At 43.5% G+C, this 13144-nt stretch overlaps 1 protein-coding gene across 1 annotated transcript in view; it reads right to left on the reverse strand.

Moving 5' to 3' along the window:
- LOC126262866 (uncharacterized) overlaps nucleotides 1–13144 on the reverse strand; it is a 91033-nt gene that overhangs the window by 37118 nt on the left and 40771 nt on the right. Inside the window, exons 2-3 of the mRNA XM_049959734.1 lie at nucleotides 12899–12965; nucleotides 2994–3094 (exon numbers count right to left, since the gene is read on the reverse strand). Coding sequence (XP_049815691.1) covers nucleotides 2994–3094; nucleotides 12899–12965 — 168 coding nt within the window. The remainder of the gene's footprint in view (nucleotides 1–2993; nucleotides 3095–12898; nucleotides 12966–13144) is intronic.

Below are 13144 nucleotides of genomic sequence, written 5' to 3' on the forward strand. Positions count from 1 at the left end.
CGCCGTGAAAGTCGAAAGAGCGTCGGAGCCCCAGTATTGTAAAGGTTATAGTGATTCTCGTATACGAATGTGATGGTGTTATCCTAACGCATTACATTCCTCCACAGCAGACCGTCAATGCAGAATATTACTGTTCGTTTTTTGGAGCATCACCTGCGAGCAGCTCTGCGACGCTTTCCGCGTAACCCACCAATCATTTTGCACAATAATGCGCCGGTGCATACAGCGCAAGCTGAGGCTGCTCTGTTCGGTCGATGGGATATAGTTAAGTCAGAGACAGGTAGGACCAGAAGTGAGGAGGAACAAATAGCTCTAAAAATAAATGAAACCCTGGTAAAAAACGCATGTTGTGTTGCAAACCATTCAAACAAGTATTTTGTCTCTGTTACTGATAGCATGGGGTTGTCAGGTTCAGTATATAATGCAATAGAATTTCTGAGACCAGTGCACACAAGCAATCTCAGTAAAATGGAATTGACACTTACTTCACCCAAAGAAATAGAATCCATCATAAAGTCCTTGAAATCAAAGCATTCTAGTGGTTATGATAGTATATCAACAAAGTTAATAAAAGAGTGTTCATGTGAGCTTAGTCATATCTTAAGTTATTTGTGTAATCAATCACTTGTCACAGGAACATTCCCGGACTGGCTTAAATATGCTGAAGTTATACCTCTCCACAAGAGGACAAAGAAATGCTGTCAAATTACCGACCGATCTCACTTTTGCCAGCTTTTTCAAAAATCTTTGAAAAGGTTATGTTCAAGCATCTACTTAAGCACCTTAGTGAAAACAACATACTGTCAAAATCACAGTTTGGGTTTCTTAAGGGTTCTGATATTGAGCAAGCTATTTATACTTACAGCGAAAATGTCCTTAATTCATTGGACAACAAATTAGAGGCAACTGGCATATTCTGTGACCTGTCAAAGGCGTTTGACCGTGTGAATCACAGAATTCTTTTAAGTAAATTAAAATATTATGGCGTCACTGGTAGTGCTGCAAAGTGGTTTCAGTCATATCTTACTAATAGAAAACAAAGGGTGTCATTACGTAACACTTCAGTAGTAGGCAATCAGGCATCATCTGACTGGGAAGAAATTACATGTGGTGTTCCCCAAGGTTCCATACTAGGTCCATTGCTGTTTCTTGTGTATATTAATGACCTGTCATCTGTTACATTACCAGATGCCAAGTTTGTCTTATTTGCAGATGATACAAACATTGCAATAAATAGTAAATCAAATATAAATTTAGAAAGGGTAGCTAATCAAATTTTTACTGACATTAATAAGTGGTTCATAGCCAATTGACTGTAATTAAACTTTGAAAAGACCCACTATATGCAGTTCAGAACTTCCAAGAGATTTCCTTCTGGTGCGTGTATAAAATATGATGACATGGAAATAGGAGAAGTTGAGAGTGTAAACTTCTTGGGATTACAACTTGACAATAAGTACAGTTGAGAGCAATATACTAACGAACTGCTAAAGCGCCTAAACAAGTCAGTGTTTGCAATGCTAATGATGTCAGACATAGGAGACATAAATATAAAAAAACTGGCATATTTTGCTTATTTTCACTCCATTATGTCATATGGTATCATATTTTGGGGTAACTCCACAAACAGGGAAAAAATTTTTAGAAGTACAGAAGTGTATAATAAGAGTAATGAGTAGTGTAAATCCAAGAACATCATGTCGAAACCTATTCAAAGAATTGGGCATATTAACCACAGCTTCTCAGTATATTTATTCCTTAATGAAGTTTGTTGTAAATAATACATCTCTTTTTCCAACTAACTGCTTAGTACATAGTATCAATACTAGGAATAAAAAAAATATACATAAATATTTAAAATCACTTGCTCTTGCCCAGAAAGGAGTCCAGTATTCAGCAACACATATTTTCAATAAGTTACCAGCAATCATTAAGAGTTGAGTTTGAGAAAAGGCACAATTTGAACATAATTTAAAAGAATTTTTGGTGGCCAACTCCTTCTATTCCATCCATGAGTTTCTCAACAAGTGCAGTAGACCATTTTAATGAAAATATATTATACTTTAATTTTTGACAATACTTGGTTGTAACAGCCAAGTAACTACCTACTGTGTGAATGATGGATGTATGGAAAGCAGATGTAAGTCTTAAGTCTGTAAATAGTGGAAGTTTAATTTTAAATCTTGTACATAATCTGACTGTTGTTAACTGAGGATCACTGAAATGAATAATTTATTTTAATTTTTGACAATACTTGGTTGTAATAGCCAAGAAACTAGCAAAGATCTGAATAATGGATTTAATGAAAGCAGATGTAAGTATTAAACTTGTAAATATTAGAAGTTTAAATTTAATCCATGTTCATAATTTTACTGTTTATCGACTGAGGATCATTAAAATTAATGAAACTCAAGTTTTTCTAATTACATTTTTGTAATGTGTTTATCTGGCATGTTCCACATCCAGGAGGATTCCCTCTTTTATGGGTCTATGGAATGAATAATTAATCTAATCTAATCTAATCTGAAGTACTGTACCATCCACCATACTCCCCGGACTTAAGTCCTTGTCACGTTGATTTGATTCCGAAAATGAAGGAACCACTTCGTCGCATTCGATTCAGAACTGTTCCAGATATTCGACAGGCAGTAGACCGCTCCATACGCACCATCATCAGAACAGGCTCTGCTGACGGAATACTACGCCTTCCACATCGCTGGCAACGGGTTCTGCACAATGCTGGTGACTACTTTGAAGGACAGTAACAGGTGCAAACATGTAACTCTTTTATATCCCTTGTGAATAAATAGTTGCCACTATTTAAGTTCCAACCCACGTACTTATAAAATCGGTGAGTATTCGTATAAATGGTGGTATGTCTAAGTCAGTTGTTCATGAGTGTGTTTGAGTGTAGTCCGTATGGGAAGCTGTTGCTGTTGGGGTTGCTTTTAGCCGACGTAAGAAGGCAGTTCCCGCTCAGGCTGTTGACTTACCTCGTCGTCCACAGCAGATGTAGCAGATTGTGATGCACGTGACGCAGATGAAAGCTATGACGGCTACCAGTGCCGCCACCATCCACGCCAGACCCCACTGTCTGCAAACACGAAAACAGTGCTCTATGTATTACAGTGTCCAGGGTCTACGTTGTGCAGTATCATTCAAAGAAATATTTAGAGCAAAAGAAGAACAATGCACATCGGATGCTTTGCATGGTACTGGGACCAGTCACTTTCTAATGCTTTTCTGAAACAACTCCATGTTTCCAGTAGGCAGGTCACCTTATTTTTTTATAACACATGCTAGGACAGTGGCGCCGGTAATAGTAGTTGGAATGCATTTACAGGGTGTTTCAAAAATGACCGGTATATTTGAAACGGCAATAAAAACTAAACGAGCAGCGATAGAAATACACCGTTTGTTGCAATATGCTTGGGACAACAGTACATTTTCAGGCAGACAAACTTTCGAAATTACAGTAGTTACAATTTTCAACAACAGATGGCGCTGCAGCCTGGGAAACTCTATAGTACGATATTTTCCACATATTCACCATGCGTAGCAATAATATGGCGTAGTCTCTGAATGAAATCACCCGAAACCTTTGACAACGTGTCTGGCGGAATGGCTTCACATGCAGATGAGATGTACTGCTTCAGCTGTTCAATTGTTTCTGGATTCTGGCGGTACACCTGGTCTTTCAAGTGTCCCCACAGAAAGAAGTCACAGGGGTTCATGTCTGGCGAATAGGGAGGCCAATCCACGCCGCCTCCTGTATGTTTCGGATAGCCCAAAGCAATCACACGATCATCGAAATATTCATTCAGGAAATTAAAGACGTCGGCCGTGCGATGTGGCCGGGCACCATCTTGCATAAACCACGAGGTGTTCGCAGTGTCGTCTAAGGCAGTTTGTACTGCCACAAATTCACGAAGAATGTCCAGATAGCGTGATGCAGTAATCGTTTCGGATCTGAAAAATGGGCCAATGATTCCTTTGGAAGACGTGGCGGCCCAGACCAGTACTTTTTGAGGATGCAGGGACGATGGGACTGCAACATGGGGCTTTTCGGTTCCCCATATGCACCAGTTCTGTTTATTGACGAAGCCGTCCAGGTAAAAAGAAGCTTCGTCAGTAAACCAAATGCTGCCCACATGCATATCGCCGTCATCAATCCTGTGCACTATATCGTTAGCGAATGTCTCTCGTGCAGCAATGGTAGCGGCGCTGAGGGGTTGCCGCATTTGAATTTTGTATGGATAGAGGTGTAAACTCTGGCGCATGAGACGATACGTGGACGTTGGCGTCATTTGGACCGCAGCTGCAACACGGCGAACGGAAACCCGAGGCCGCTGTCGGATCACCTGCTGCACTAGCTGCGCGTTGCCCTCTGTGGTTGCCGTACGCGGTCGCCCTACCTTTCCAGCACGTTCATCCGTCACGTTCCCAGTCCGTTGAAATTTTTCAAACAGATCCTTTATTGTATCGCTTTTCGGTCCTTTGGTTACATTAAACATCCGTTGAAAACTTCGTCTTGTTGCAACAACACTGTGTTCTAGGCGCTGGAATTCCAACACCAGAAAAATCCTCTGTTCTAAGGAATAAACCATGTTGTCTACAGCACACTTGCACGTTGTGAACAGCACACGCTTACAGCAGAAAGACGACGTACAGAATGGCGCACCCACAGACTGCGTTGTCTTCTATATCTTTCACATCACTTGCAGCGCCATCTGTTGTTGAAAATTGTAACTACTGTAATTTCGAAAGTTTGTCCGCCTGAAAATGTACTGTTGTCCCAAGCATATTGCAACAAACGGTGTATTTCTATCGCTCCTCGTTTAGTTTTTATTGCCGTTTCAAATATACCGGTCATTTTTGAAACACCCTGTAGGTTCCACCGTTCTAGGCACATAAATATATTTCAGGTTGAAACTTCCTGGCAGATTAAAACTGTGTGCTGGACCGAGACTCGAACTCGGGACCTTTGCCCCCAGGCTGTGGCTGAGCCATATCTCCACAATATCCTTTCTTCCAGGAGTGGTGGTTCTGCAAAGTATGCTGGTGAGCTTCTGTGAACCTTGGAAGGTAGGACACGAGGTACTGGCGGAATTAAAGTTGTGAGTACGGATCGTGAGTCGTGCTTCGGTAGCTCAGTTGGTAGAGCACTTGCCCGCGAAAGGCAAATGTCACGATTTCGAGTCTCGGTCCAGCACACACTTTTAATCTGCCAGGAAGTTTCATATCAGCGCACACTCCGCTGCAGAGTGAAAATCTCATTCTGGATATTTCGGGTTGTTCGATAGTTCGTTGTAGGTCAACCAATAGTGCCCAAGTCACGGACACGGGCGCGGGAAGCGAGAACGCTACCGCACGACCACGAGCGGCGGACACAAGCAGTTCTTGTTGGTACATTAGTAGCGTCTGTCTGACTTCTGTAGTAGTGTGAGGTGGAAACTGTTTCTTGCAGGAGCCAAAGGGTACTTCTTGGATCAGTCCATTGTGCAACTTGACAAACTAAAACCCAGACACTCACAACTGTTGGTACCGTCTATAAGCATTTTAGCCCAGTCCGTGGAAATCGACGCACTGTGTCTCCACACAGAAAGGCATACCTCAGAGCACTGTGGTGAATTTACAGTAATAAATGGTAGCATTCAGCGGTATTTCCGTCCTGCATACAGTTTAACAACGCATTCCGAGAGACAAACGGGTCGTAAAAACTTAACTTATGAGGCTCAAACACTAAAATGTCTACCAATACAATTGCGACGTTCATCAAGTAAAATAAAATAAAAACACGTTGCGCCGAGGTCCTCATGTTACATTACAATTGCAAGATCACATGTAAGCGCGAAATAAACCATGGCAGATGTGAAAGGCTGGTTCATTAATAACTGATGTAACCTCTAGAATCTTGAATGCAAGCTTGCAAACATACTTGCATTGTGTTGTACAGGTGCCGGGTATCAGTTTATACACTACTGGCCATTAAAATTGCTTCACCACGAAGATGACGTGCTACAGACGCGAAATTTAACCGACAGGAAGAAAATGCCGTGAGATGCAAATGATTAGCTTTTCAGACCATTCACACAAGATTGGCGCCGGTGGCGACACCTACAACGTGCTGACATGAGGAAAGTTTCGAACCGATTTCTCATACACAAACAGCAGTTGACCGGCGCTGCCTGGTGAAACGTTGTTGCGATACCTCGTGAAAGAAGGAGAAATGCGTACCATCACGTTTCCGACTTAGATAAAGGTCGGATTGTAGCCTACCGCGATTGCGGTTTATCGTATCGCGACATTGCTGCTCGCGTTGGTCGAGATCCAATGACTGTTAGCAGAATATGGAATCGGTGGGTTCAGGATGGTAATACGGAACGCCGTGCTGGATCCCAACGGCCTCGTAGACCAGATGACAGGCATCTTATCGGCATGGCTGTAACGGATCGTGGAGCCACGTCTCGATCCCTGAGTCAACAGATGGGGACGTTTGCAAGACAACAAACATCTGCACGAACAGTTCGACGACGTTTGCAGCAGCATGGACTGTCAGCTCGGAGACCATGGCTGCGGTTACCCTTGACGCTGCATCACAGACACGAGCGCCTCCGATGGTGTACTCAATGACGAACCTGGGTACACGAATGAGAAAACGTCATTTTTTCGGATGAATCCAGGTTCTGTTTACAGCATCATGATGGTCGCATCCATGTTTGGCGACATCTCGGTGAACGCACATTGGAAGCGTGTATTCGTCATCGCCATACTGGCGTATCACCCGGCGTGATGGTATGGGGTGCCATTGGTTACACGTCTCGGTCACCTCTTGTTCGCATTGTCGGCACTTTGAACAGTGGACGTTACATTTCAGATGTGTTACGACCCGTGGCTCTACCCTTCATTCGATCCCTGCGAAACCCTACATTTCAGCAGGATAATGCACGACCGCATGTTGCAGGTCCTGTACGGGCCTTTCTGGATACAGAAAATGTTCGACTGCTGCCCTGGCCAGCACATTCTCCAGATCTCTCACCATTTGAAAACGTTTGGTCAATGGTGGCCGAGCAACTGGCTCGTCACAATACGCCACTCACTACCCTTGACGAACTGTGGTATCGTGTTGAAGCTGCATGGGCAGCTGTACCTGTACACCCCATCCAAGCTCTGTTTGACTCAATGCCCAGGCGTATCAAGGCCGTTATTACGGCCAGAGGTGGTTGTTCTGGGTACTGATTCCTCAGGATCTATGCAGCCAAATTGCGTGAAAATGTAATCACATGTCAGTTCTAGCATAATATACTTGCCCAATGAATATCCGTTTATCATCTGCATTTCTTCTTGGTATAGCAATTTTAATGGCCTGTAGTGTAGGGTGAAGTGCATAGCTGTCGCACTTGATCGGCCAGTACAGGTAGCATTAATGGTGTTTGTGGCTAATGCTAGAGTCTTCGTCCAACGATGTCCCATACGTGCTCGACTGGAGACAGATTTGGTGATCGATCAGCGACACGTCGACAATCCGTAGAGTATGTCGGGTTACACCAGCGGTATCGTGACATGCTTTATCCTGTCGGAAAATAGCCCCGGGAATGCTGTTCATCAATGGCAGCACAACAGATCGAATCACCAGATTGACATACAGATTTGTAGTCAGGGTGCGTGGGGTAACCAAGAGAGTGCATCTGCTGTCATACCAAGTCGCACCCCAAACCACAGATCGAGGTGTATGTCCACTGCACCTAGCACGCTGACAGGTTGGTTTCTGGGTCTCAACTGGCCTCGTTTTCTCCAAAACGCGACCATCACTGGAACCGAGGCAGAACTAGCTTTCATCGTAAAACACGACCTCCACCCCGCCCTCCAATAAGCTCTCGCTTGACACCGCTGAAGTCACAAACGGCAGTGATTTGGAGTCAGTGGAATGCACACTGCAGGGCGTCGGGGTCGGAGCCGTTCTTTAAGTAACCGGTTTGTAACAGTTCGTTGTGTCACTACGGTGCCAACTGCTGCTCAAATTGCTGCTGCAAGTGCAGTTACGACGCGTCAGGGTCATATGATGAACACGACGGTCTTCCCTCTGGGTAGTACCACGTGGTCGTCCGGAGCCCGGTCACGTGGTCGTCGGGAGCCCGGTCACGTGGTCGTTCGGAGCCCGGCCTTCTTGCGACCTCACGTTCCCGTGACCATCGCTGCCAGCAGTCATGTACAGTGGCTACATGCCTGCAGTCTTTCTGCATTATCGCAGAAGAATGACAAGCTTCCCGTACATCTACTACACGACCTCGTTCAAACTGTTAGGTGTTGATAGTGGCGTCTTTGTCGTTTTAAAGGCACTCTGGACTAGCATCAACTCACCACGCCCTATCTCAAAGTTAAGCAACGCTCACGACCATTACAGCGCAAATTTAAGCAAACCTAGCGCCACTCGTATGCGTCTGGCACGAAATCTGAATACGCATCATCTTTCACGTGTAGAAACACACCCACTAACTTTCCGTTTATGTTGCACAACTCCTCCTTGGTGCTGCGACTTTTTTTTCCGCCAGTGTACTTTACATCACAGGAATTCTATAATCTAAAATGGTTCAAATGGCTCTGAGCACTATGCGACTTAACGTCTCAGGTCATCAGTCGCCTAGAACTTAGAACTAATTAAACCTAACTAACCTAAGGACATCACACACATCCGTGCCCGAGGCAGGATTCGAACCTGCGACCGTAACGGTCGGTCGGTTCCAGACTGTAGCGCCTAGAACCGCAAGGCCACTCCGACCGGCTTTTATAATCTCCTGATCTTTCGAACTGATTTATCTTTTTACCGACATTATGCTTCAAGTTACACGTCGCTAGATCATTTGCATGTAACGCTATTTTATCACAGTGCGGTTTAAGGTTTTACAACATGATGATGAGACCATCGTCCCTCAAAACGCGCTGTTGAGGTGTATGTAGAACGAAAATACGGTTGGATGCTACCAGTTATTATTGTCCAGGTGATAGACAGGGGGGAGGGGGGGGGGCTGAGTCCGCTAGGAACATGTTGGAACAAATCTATGTCTATAAAGACTACCTTTAAAAGTTTGTTTTTCCGATGAAGCGACTTTTCACATCTCCGGGAAAGTAAACAGGCATAATGTCCGGGCCTGAGAACCCACATGTCATGGTATACTAAATAAGGGATAGGACGATGTAGCTTTTGCACAACACAATCACTGGACCGTTCTTTTGCACTCAGCCTACCACTACGGCAACAGTTTCCCTGTACATCGAACTTTATATTTCACCTCAATTACAGGAATTTCTGTGATAGATATTGTTTCAATTAGATGGTTCACCACCACACTAGGGGTTATTTGTTCGTCAGGTTTTGGATGAAACCTGCCTGGACAGATGGATCGGTGGAGATGGCCCAAAATTATAGCCTCCAAGCTCACCGCACGTAACGCCTCTTGAGTTTTTTGTGGGGTTACGATAAGGACAAAGTGTTCACCAATTCCTGGTGCGCAGACTCTTACAGCACGAATGTGAGATGCTTGTAGAGGCTGCGACGGAAGCGATGTTGTCGAAGACGTGGAGAGAAATAGAGTATCGACAGGACGTCCTACAGGCAACAAACGGATCACCTATGAAAGTGTACCAATAAAAATTCTATACGTTAAACTGCCATTTGCAGCAAACAGCATAGCTGTATCTAAAAATAAAGTTTTGCAATCAGGCGAAGACTTCCCGCTCACCCTGTAACACTCTGCATATTTTTAATTGTTCGACATCTTATATGATTATGTCACAGTGAAATATTAAAATGAATACTGAAACGAAGCATGTTTATTCTTGTGTAAAATGTGTACTGTTTTTCTGACATGCTTCACAGCCACAATGCTCTACTCTCTATGTCTCTATGAAATGAAAAACGTGCCTAAACCAGTCACGAAAATATTGGACTACTTTGCCACTATCAGCAAAAACTATTTTGCATTTGCTACAATTAAGAATAATGACATACGGCTTCTCTACATCTACATACATACTCCGCAATCCACCATACGGTGGGTGACGGACGGTACCTCGAACCACAACTGGCATTTTCTCTCCCTGTTCCACTCCCAAACAGAACGAGGGAAAAATGACTGCCTATATGCTTCTGTACGAGCCCTAAGCTCTCTTATCTTATCTTTGTGGTCTTTCCGCGAAATATAAGTTGGTGACAGTCTATCAAGAACTTCACCACAGTCATGAAAAAAACAGCTCTGGTGCCAGGTTCTGATGCTCAGAGTGCAAATGAGCGTGCACTGAATAGCACTCGAGCTAATAGTGAAAGAAGCTACCAAAAATTCACGAACAGGGAGTAGAGAGACCGCTTCTTCTATGAGTGTGGTAGAACGTAAACAATGCATCTGTATGACTGTGAACTCCCGCAACCTATGAAACGCTTTCCGGGATGCTACATGTATGGGCTGGACAAAGACCTACCTGTCTTGGACTTCCCAAGAGCAGTGCTTGCTTGAATCGATTGAGAAAATCAGAGTAATTGTATAGACTCAAACGACCTTCTTCTCTATACTGCTTTTTAATTTACGTAATTCATACTTTGTGAACTGAATGTATGCTTTTGTGATACCGAACGAGTAAGTAAATAACCATCGGAAGTAACACACATTACCTCTGGAATGGTAACGTGTAGACTTACGTCAGCTCTCCTCAAATGTTGAATGATGTGTAATATTCGTGGCTAATTAGCCCTATTCATTAACTAGAGCAGTCAACCTGTTGTCGAGGTAGGCTAGTGTAAGACCCAAAATTGTGGCAAGAGTTTGTAACACGAAAAAAGGTGGGTAACTCAGTCACGCGTCTCCAATGTGTTGACCCGCGTGATTTTGTTTTATGAAGTAACAAAACGTTTCCTTGTCTTCCACTGGTGGGCAAAATACAAGGAGCAGTCAAATGAAAACGAGACAGATGGTAAAAGTAAGTTAACTGTTTATTACTTCAAAAGAAATCAGCCTTACTGTTAATACAGTGGGATTCACTGTGACACAAGACGGCCAATGCCTTCAAGGAAAAATGTTTGCGATTGTCTGCGGAACCATCACTGTACCCAGTCATGCAGCCCTTCGTCCGAGGCAAATCAACGACCACGAATGTCTCCAGGGCTCCAAAAATATGGAAATCGCACGGGCTGTGTGGAGGACGTGTAATGCCTTCCAGCCAAACTTCTGCCGCTTAGTCGAAATAAACATAAACACTTTGCAAAAATTAAAGATCGCCATCAAGACCAAACCCCCCCCCCCCCCCCGCCCGAAAGTTGACGGACGGCATCGTTCTACTACTCGCCCACGCGTACCAAGATTGTTTCGACTACGCTTCAGATGTTTATCTGGAAAGTCCTTACACATCCTCTATCCACTCCCTATACCTCCCCATGCGATTACCATTTTTTTGGAGCCGTTTGGTGGTCGTCGATTTGCTTCGGACGAAGAGGTGCTCGCCGGGGTAAAATCATTGTTCGGCAGGCAAACCGCAAACATTTTTTTCCATGAAGGCATTAACCGTCTTGCCTCACGGTGGGGTAAAAGTATTAACAGTTGTGGCGATTACTTTAGAAATAAACAACAGTTTAGTTTTTTTTTTAATTTGTGTCGTTTTCATTTGACTGCCCCTTATAACTTGAGGCCACAGAAACAGATAAAGCACGTTATCTTACAAGTAAACGTGGCCTCTTCACGCCTTTGATTGGCTGAGTGGGAAAGAACTGAGGGCCCTACTAAGGTGAGGAAAGACAAAGTACACTCTTCAAATCATAGGGTGCGGACGCCTTAGGCACAGTCGCGTATGGCGAATACTGCAGATACATATCAGTATTCAAAGTTTATAAGACAATACTGTATAATTTTTTGAGAATTTGTCAATTACTAGTATAAAATGAGTCCTCACAATGAACTGTGGTAATTTTACCAGTTTTATAGTCTATCGTCGCGCTGACTTAAAAAATGGCTTGCCATCCTAAATCATCAATTAAAAAATAATTGCCAGCTGCCATCCAGCGCATTTATTCGTAACGATCAACAGAACATCAAAGTGAATGATAAAAGAACTTCATAACGTGCTGCCTAATGTGACATTGTACATCGAATGAAGGTTCGACGTGAGTGTATATTAGAATTCTGCGTTGTGTACCTGATGCATATTTCTAATTATGACACTGCCCGTGAACTGCATTTAACTGTTACATGCTGCGGTATTCTCACTTCCTGCAGACTAATCTCATGTGAGGTCATTTTCGAGGAAGTGTCGCAAGTAATTTAAACAGCTGAGGTTACTTTAAAACTCCTTTTTCCATGCCAATTAATTTCCCTGGCTCAAATGGCTCTGAGCACTATGGGACTTACCAGCTGAGGTCATGAGTCCCCTAGAACTTAGAACTACTTAAGCCTAACTAACTTAAGGACATCACTCACATCCATGCCCGAGGCAGGAATCGAACTTGCCACCGTAGATGTCACGCGGTTCCAGACTGAAGCGCCTAGAACCGCTCGGCCACTCCGGCCGGCTAATTAATTACCTTGTAGGTGAATTACTGTTATTTCATGTCGCCCCCTTTTAACAAATGAGATTAATAACGTTGCATTGACATGTTTGTATGTGGTGTGCAGACAGCAAAAACTATTCGGAAATAATATTTTTTTGCTTAAATTACTGAACCATCGGCTAGAAAATAAAAAGTGTTACTTTTCAGGTACTCTCGATTTAAGACTTTATGTCTTTAACTGTTTGTAGTACACTGCATAGGATAAAACAAATTGGCAATTTTTCACATTTGCAAGATAAACTAAAGCACTGCTAGAGATATGCGTAATTTTGACGCTCTGGATTTGTAAGTTACTTTGCTGTTTACCTCAAGTTCTGGCAGCAGATGTCTTCATTGCAGCAGTTTTCCTTGCATTGGCAAAAGGAACACTCCTCTGTAAAAAGAAGATAACGAAAAGAATTATTTGGTGTTTCAGAAGCGTCTTATTGTCATCTTCCAGGAGGAAAAGATGGCGGTCAAAGAATAGTTAAAATAGAAGAAGAAGAACCTTACACACTCTACGTTTCTCAGTCAATTGATCATACAGTGCTCCACCCTGACTTTGCCGAGCTT

This window comes from Schistocerca nitens, chromosome 6 (assembly GCF_023898315.1).
Source record: "Schistocerca nitens isolate TAMUIC-IGC-003100 chromosome 6, iqSchNite1.1, whole genome shotgun sequence".
Lineage (NCBI taxonomy): Eukaryota > Metazoa > Arthropoda > Insecta > Orthoptera > Acrididae > Schistocerca > Schistocerca nitens.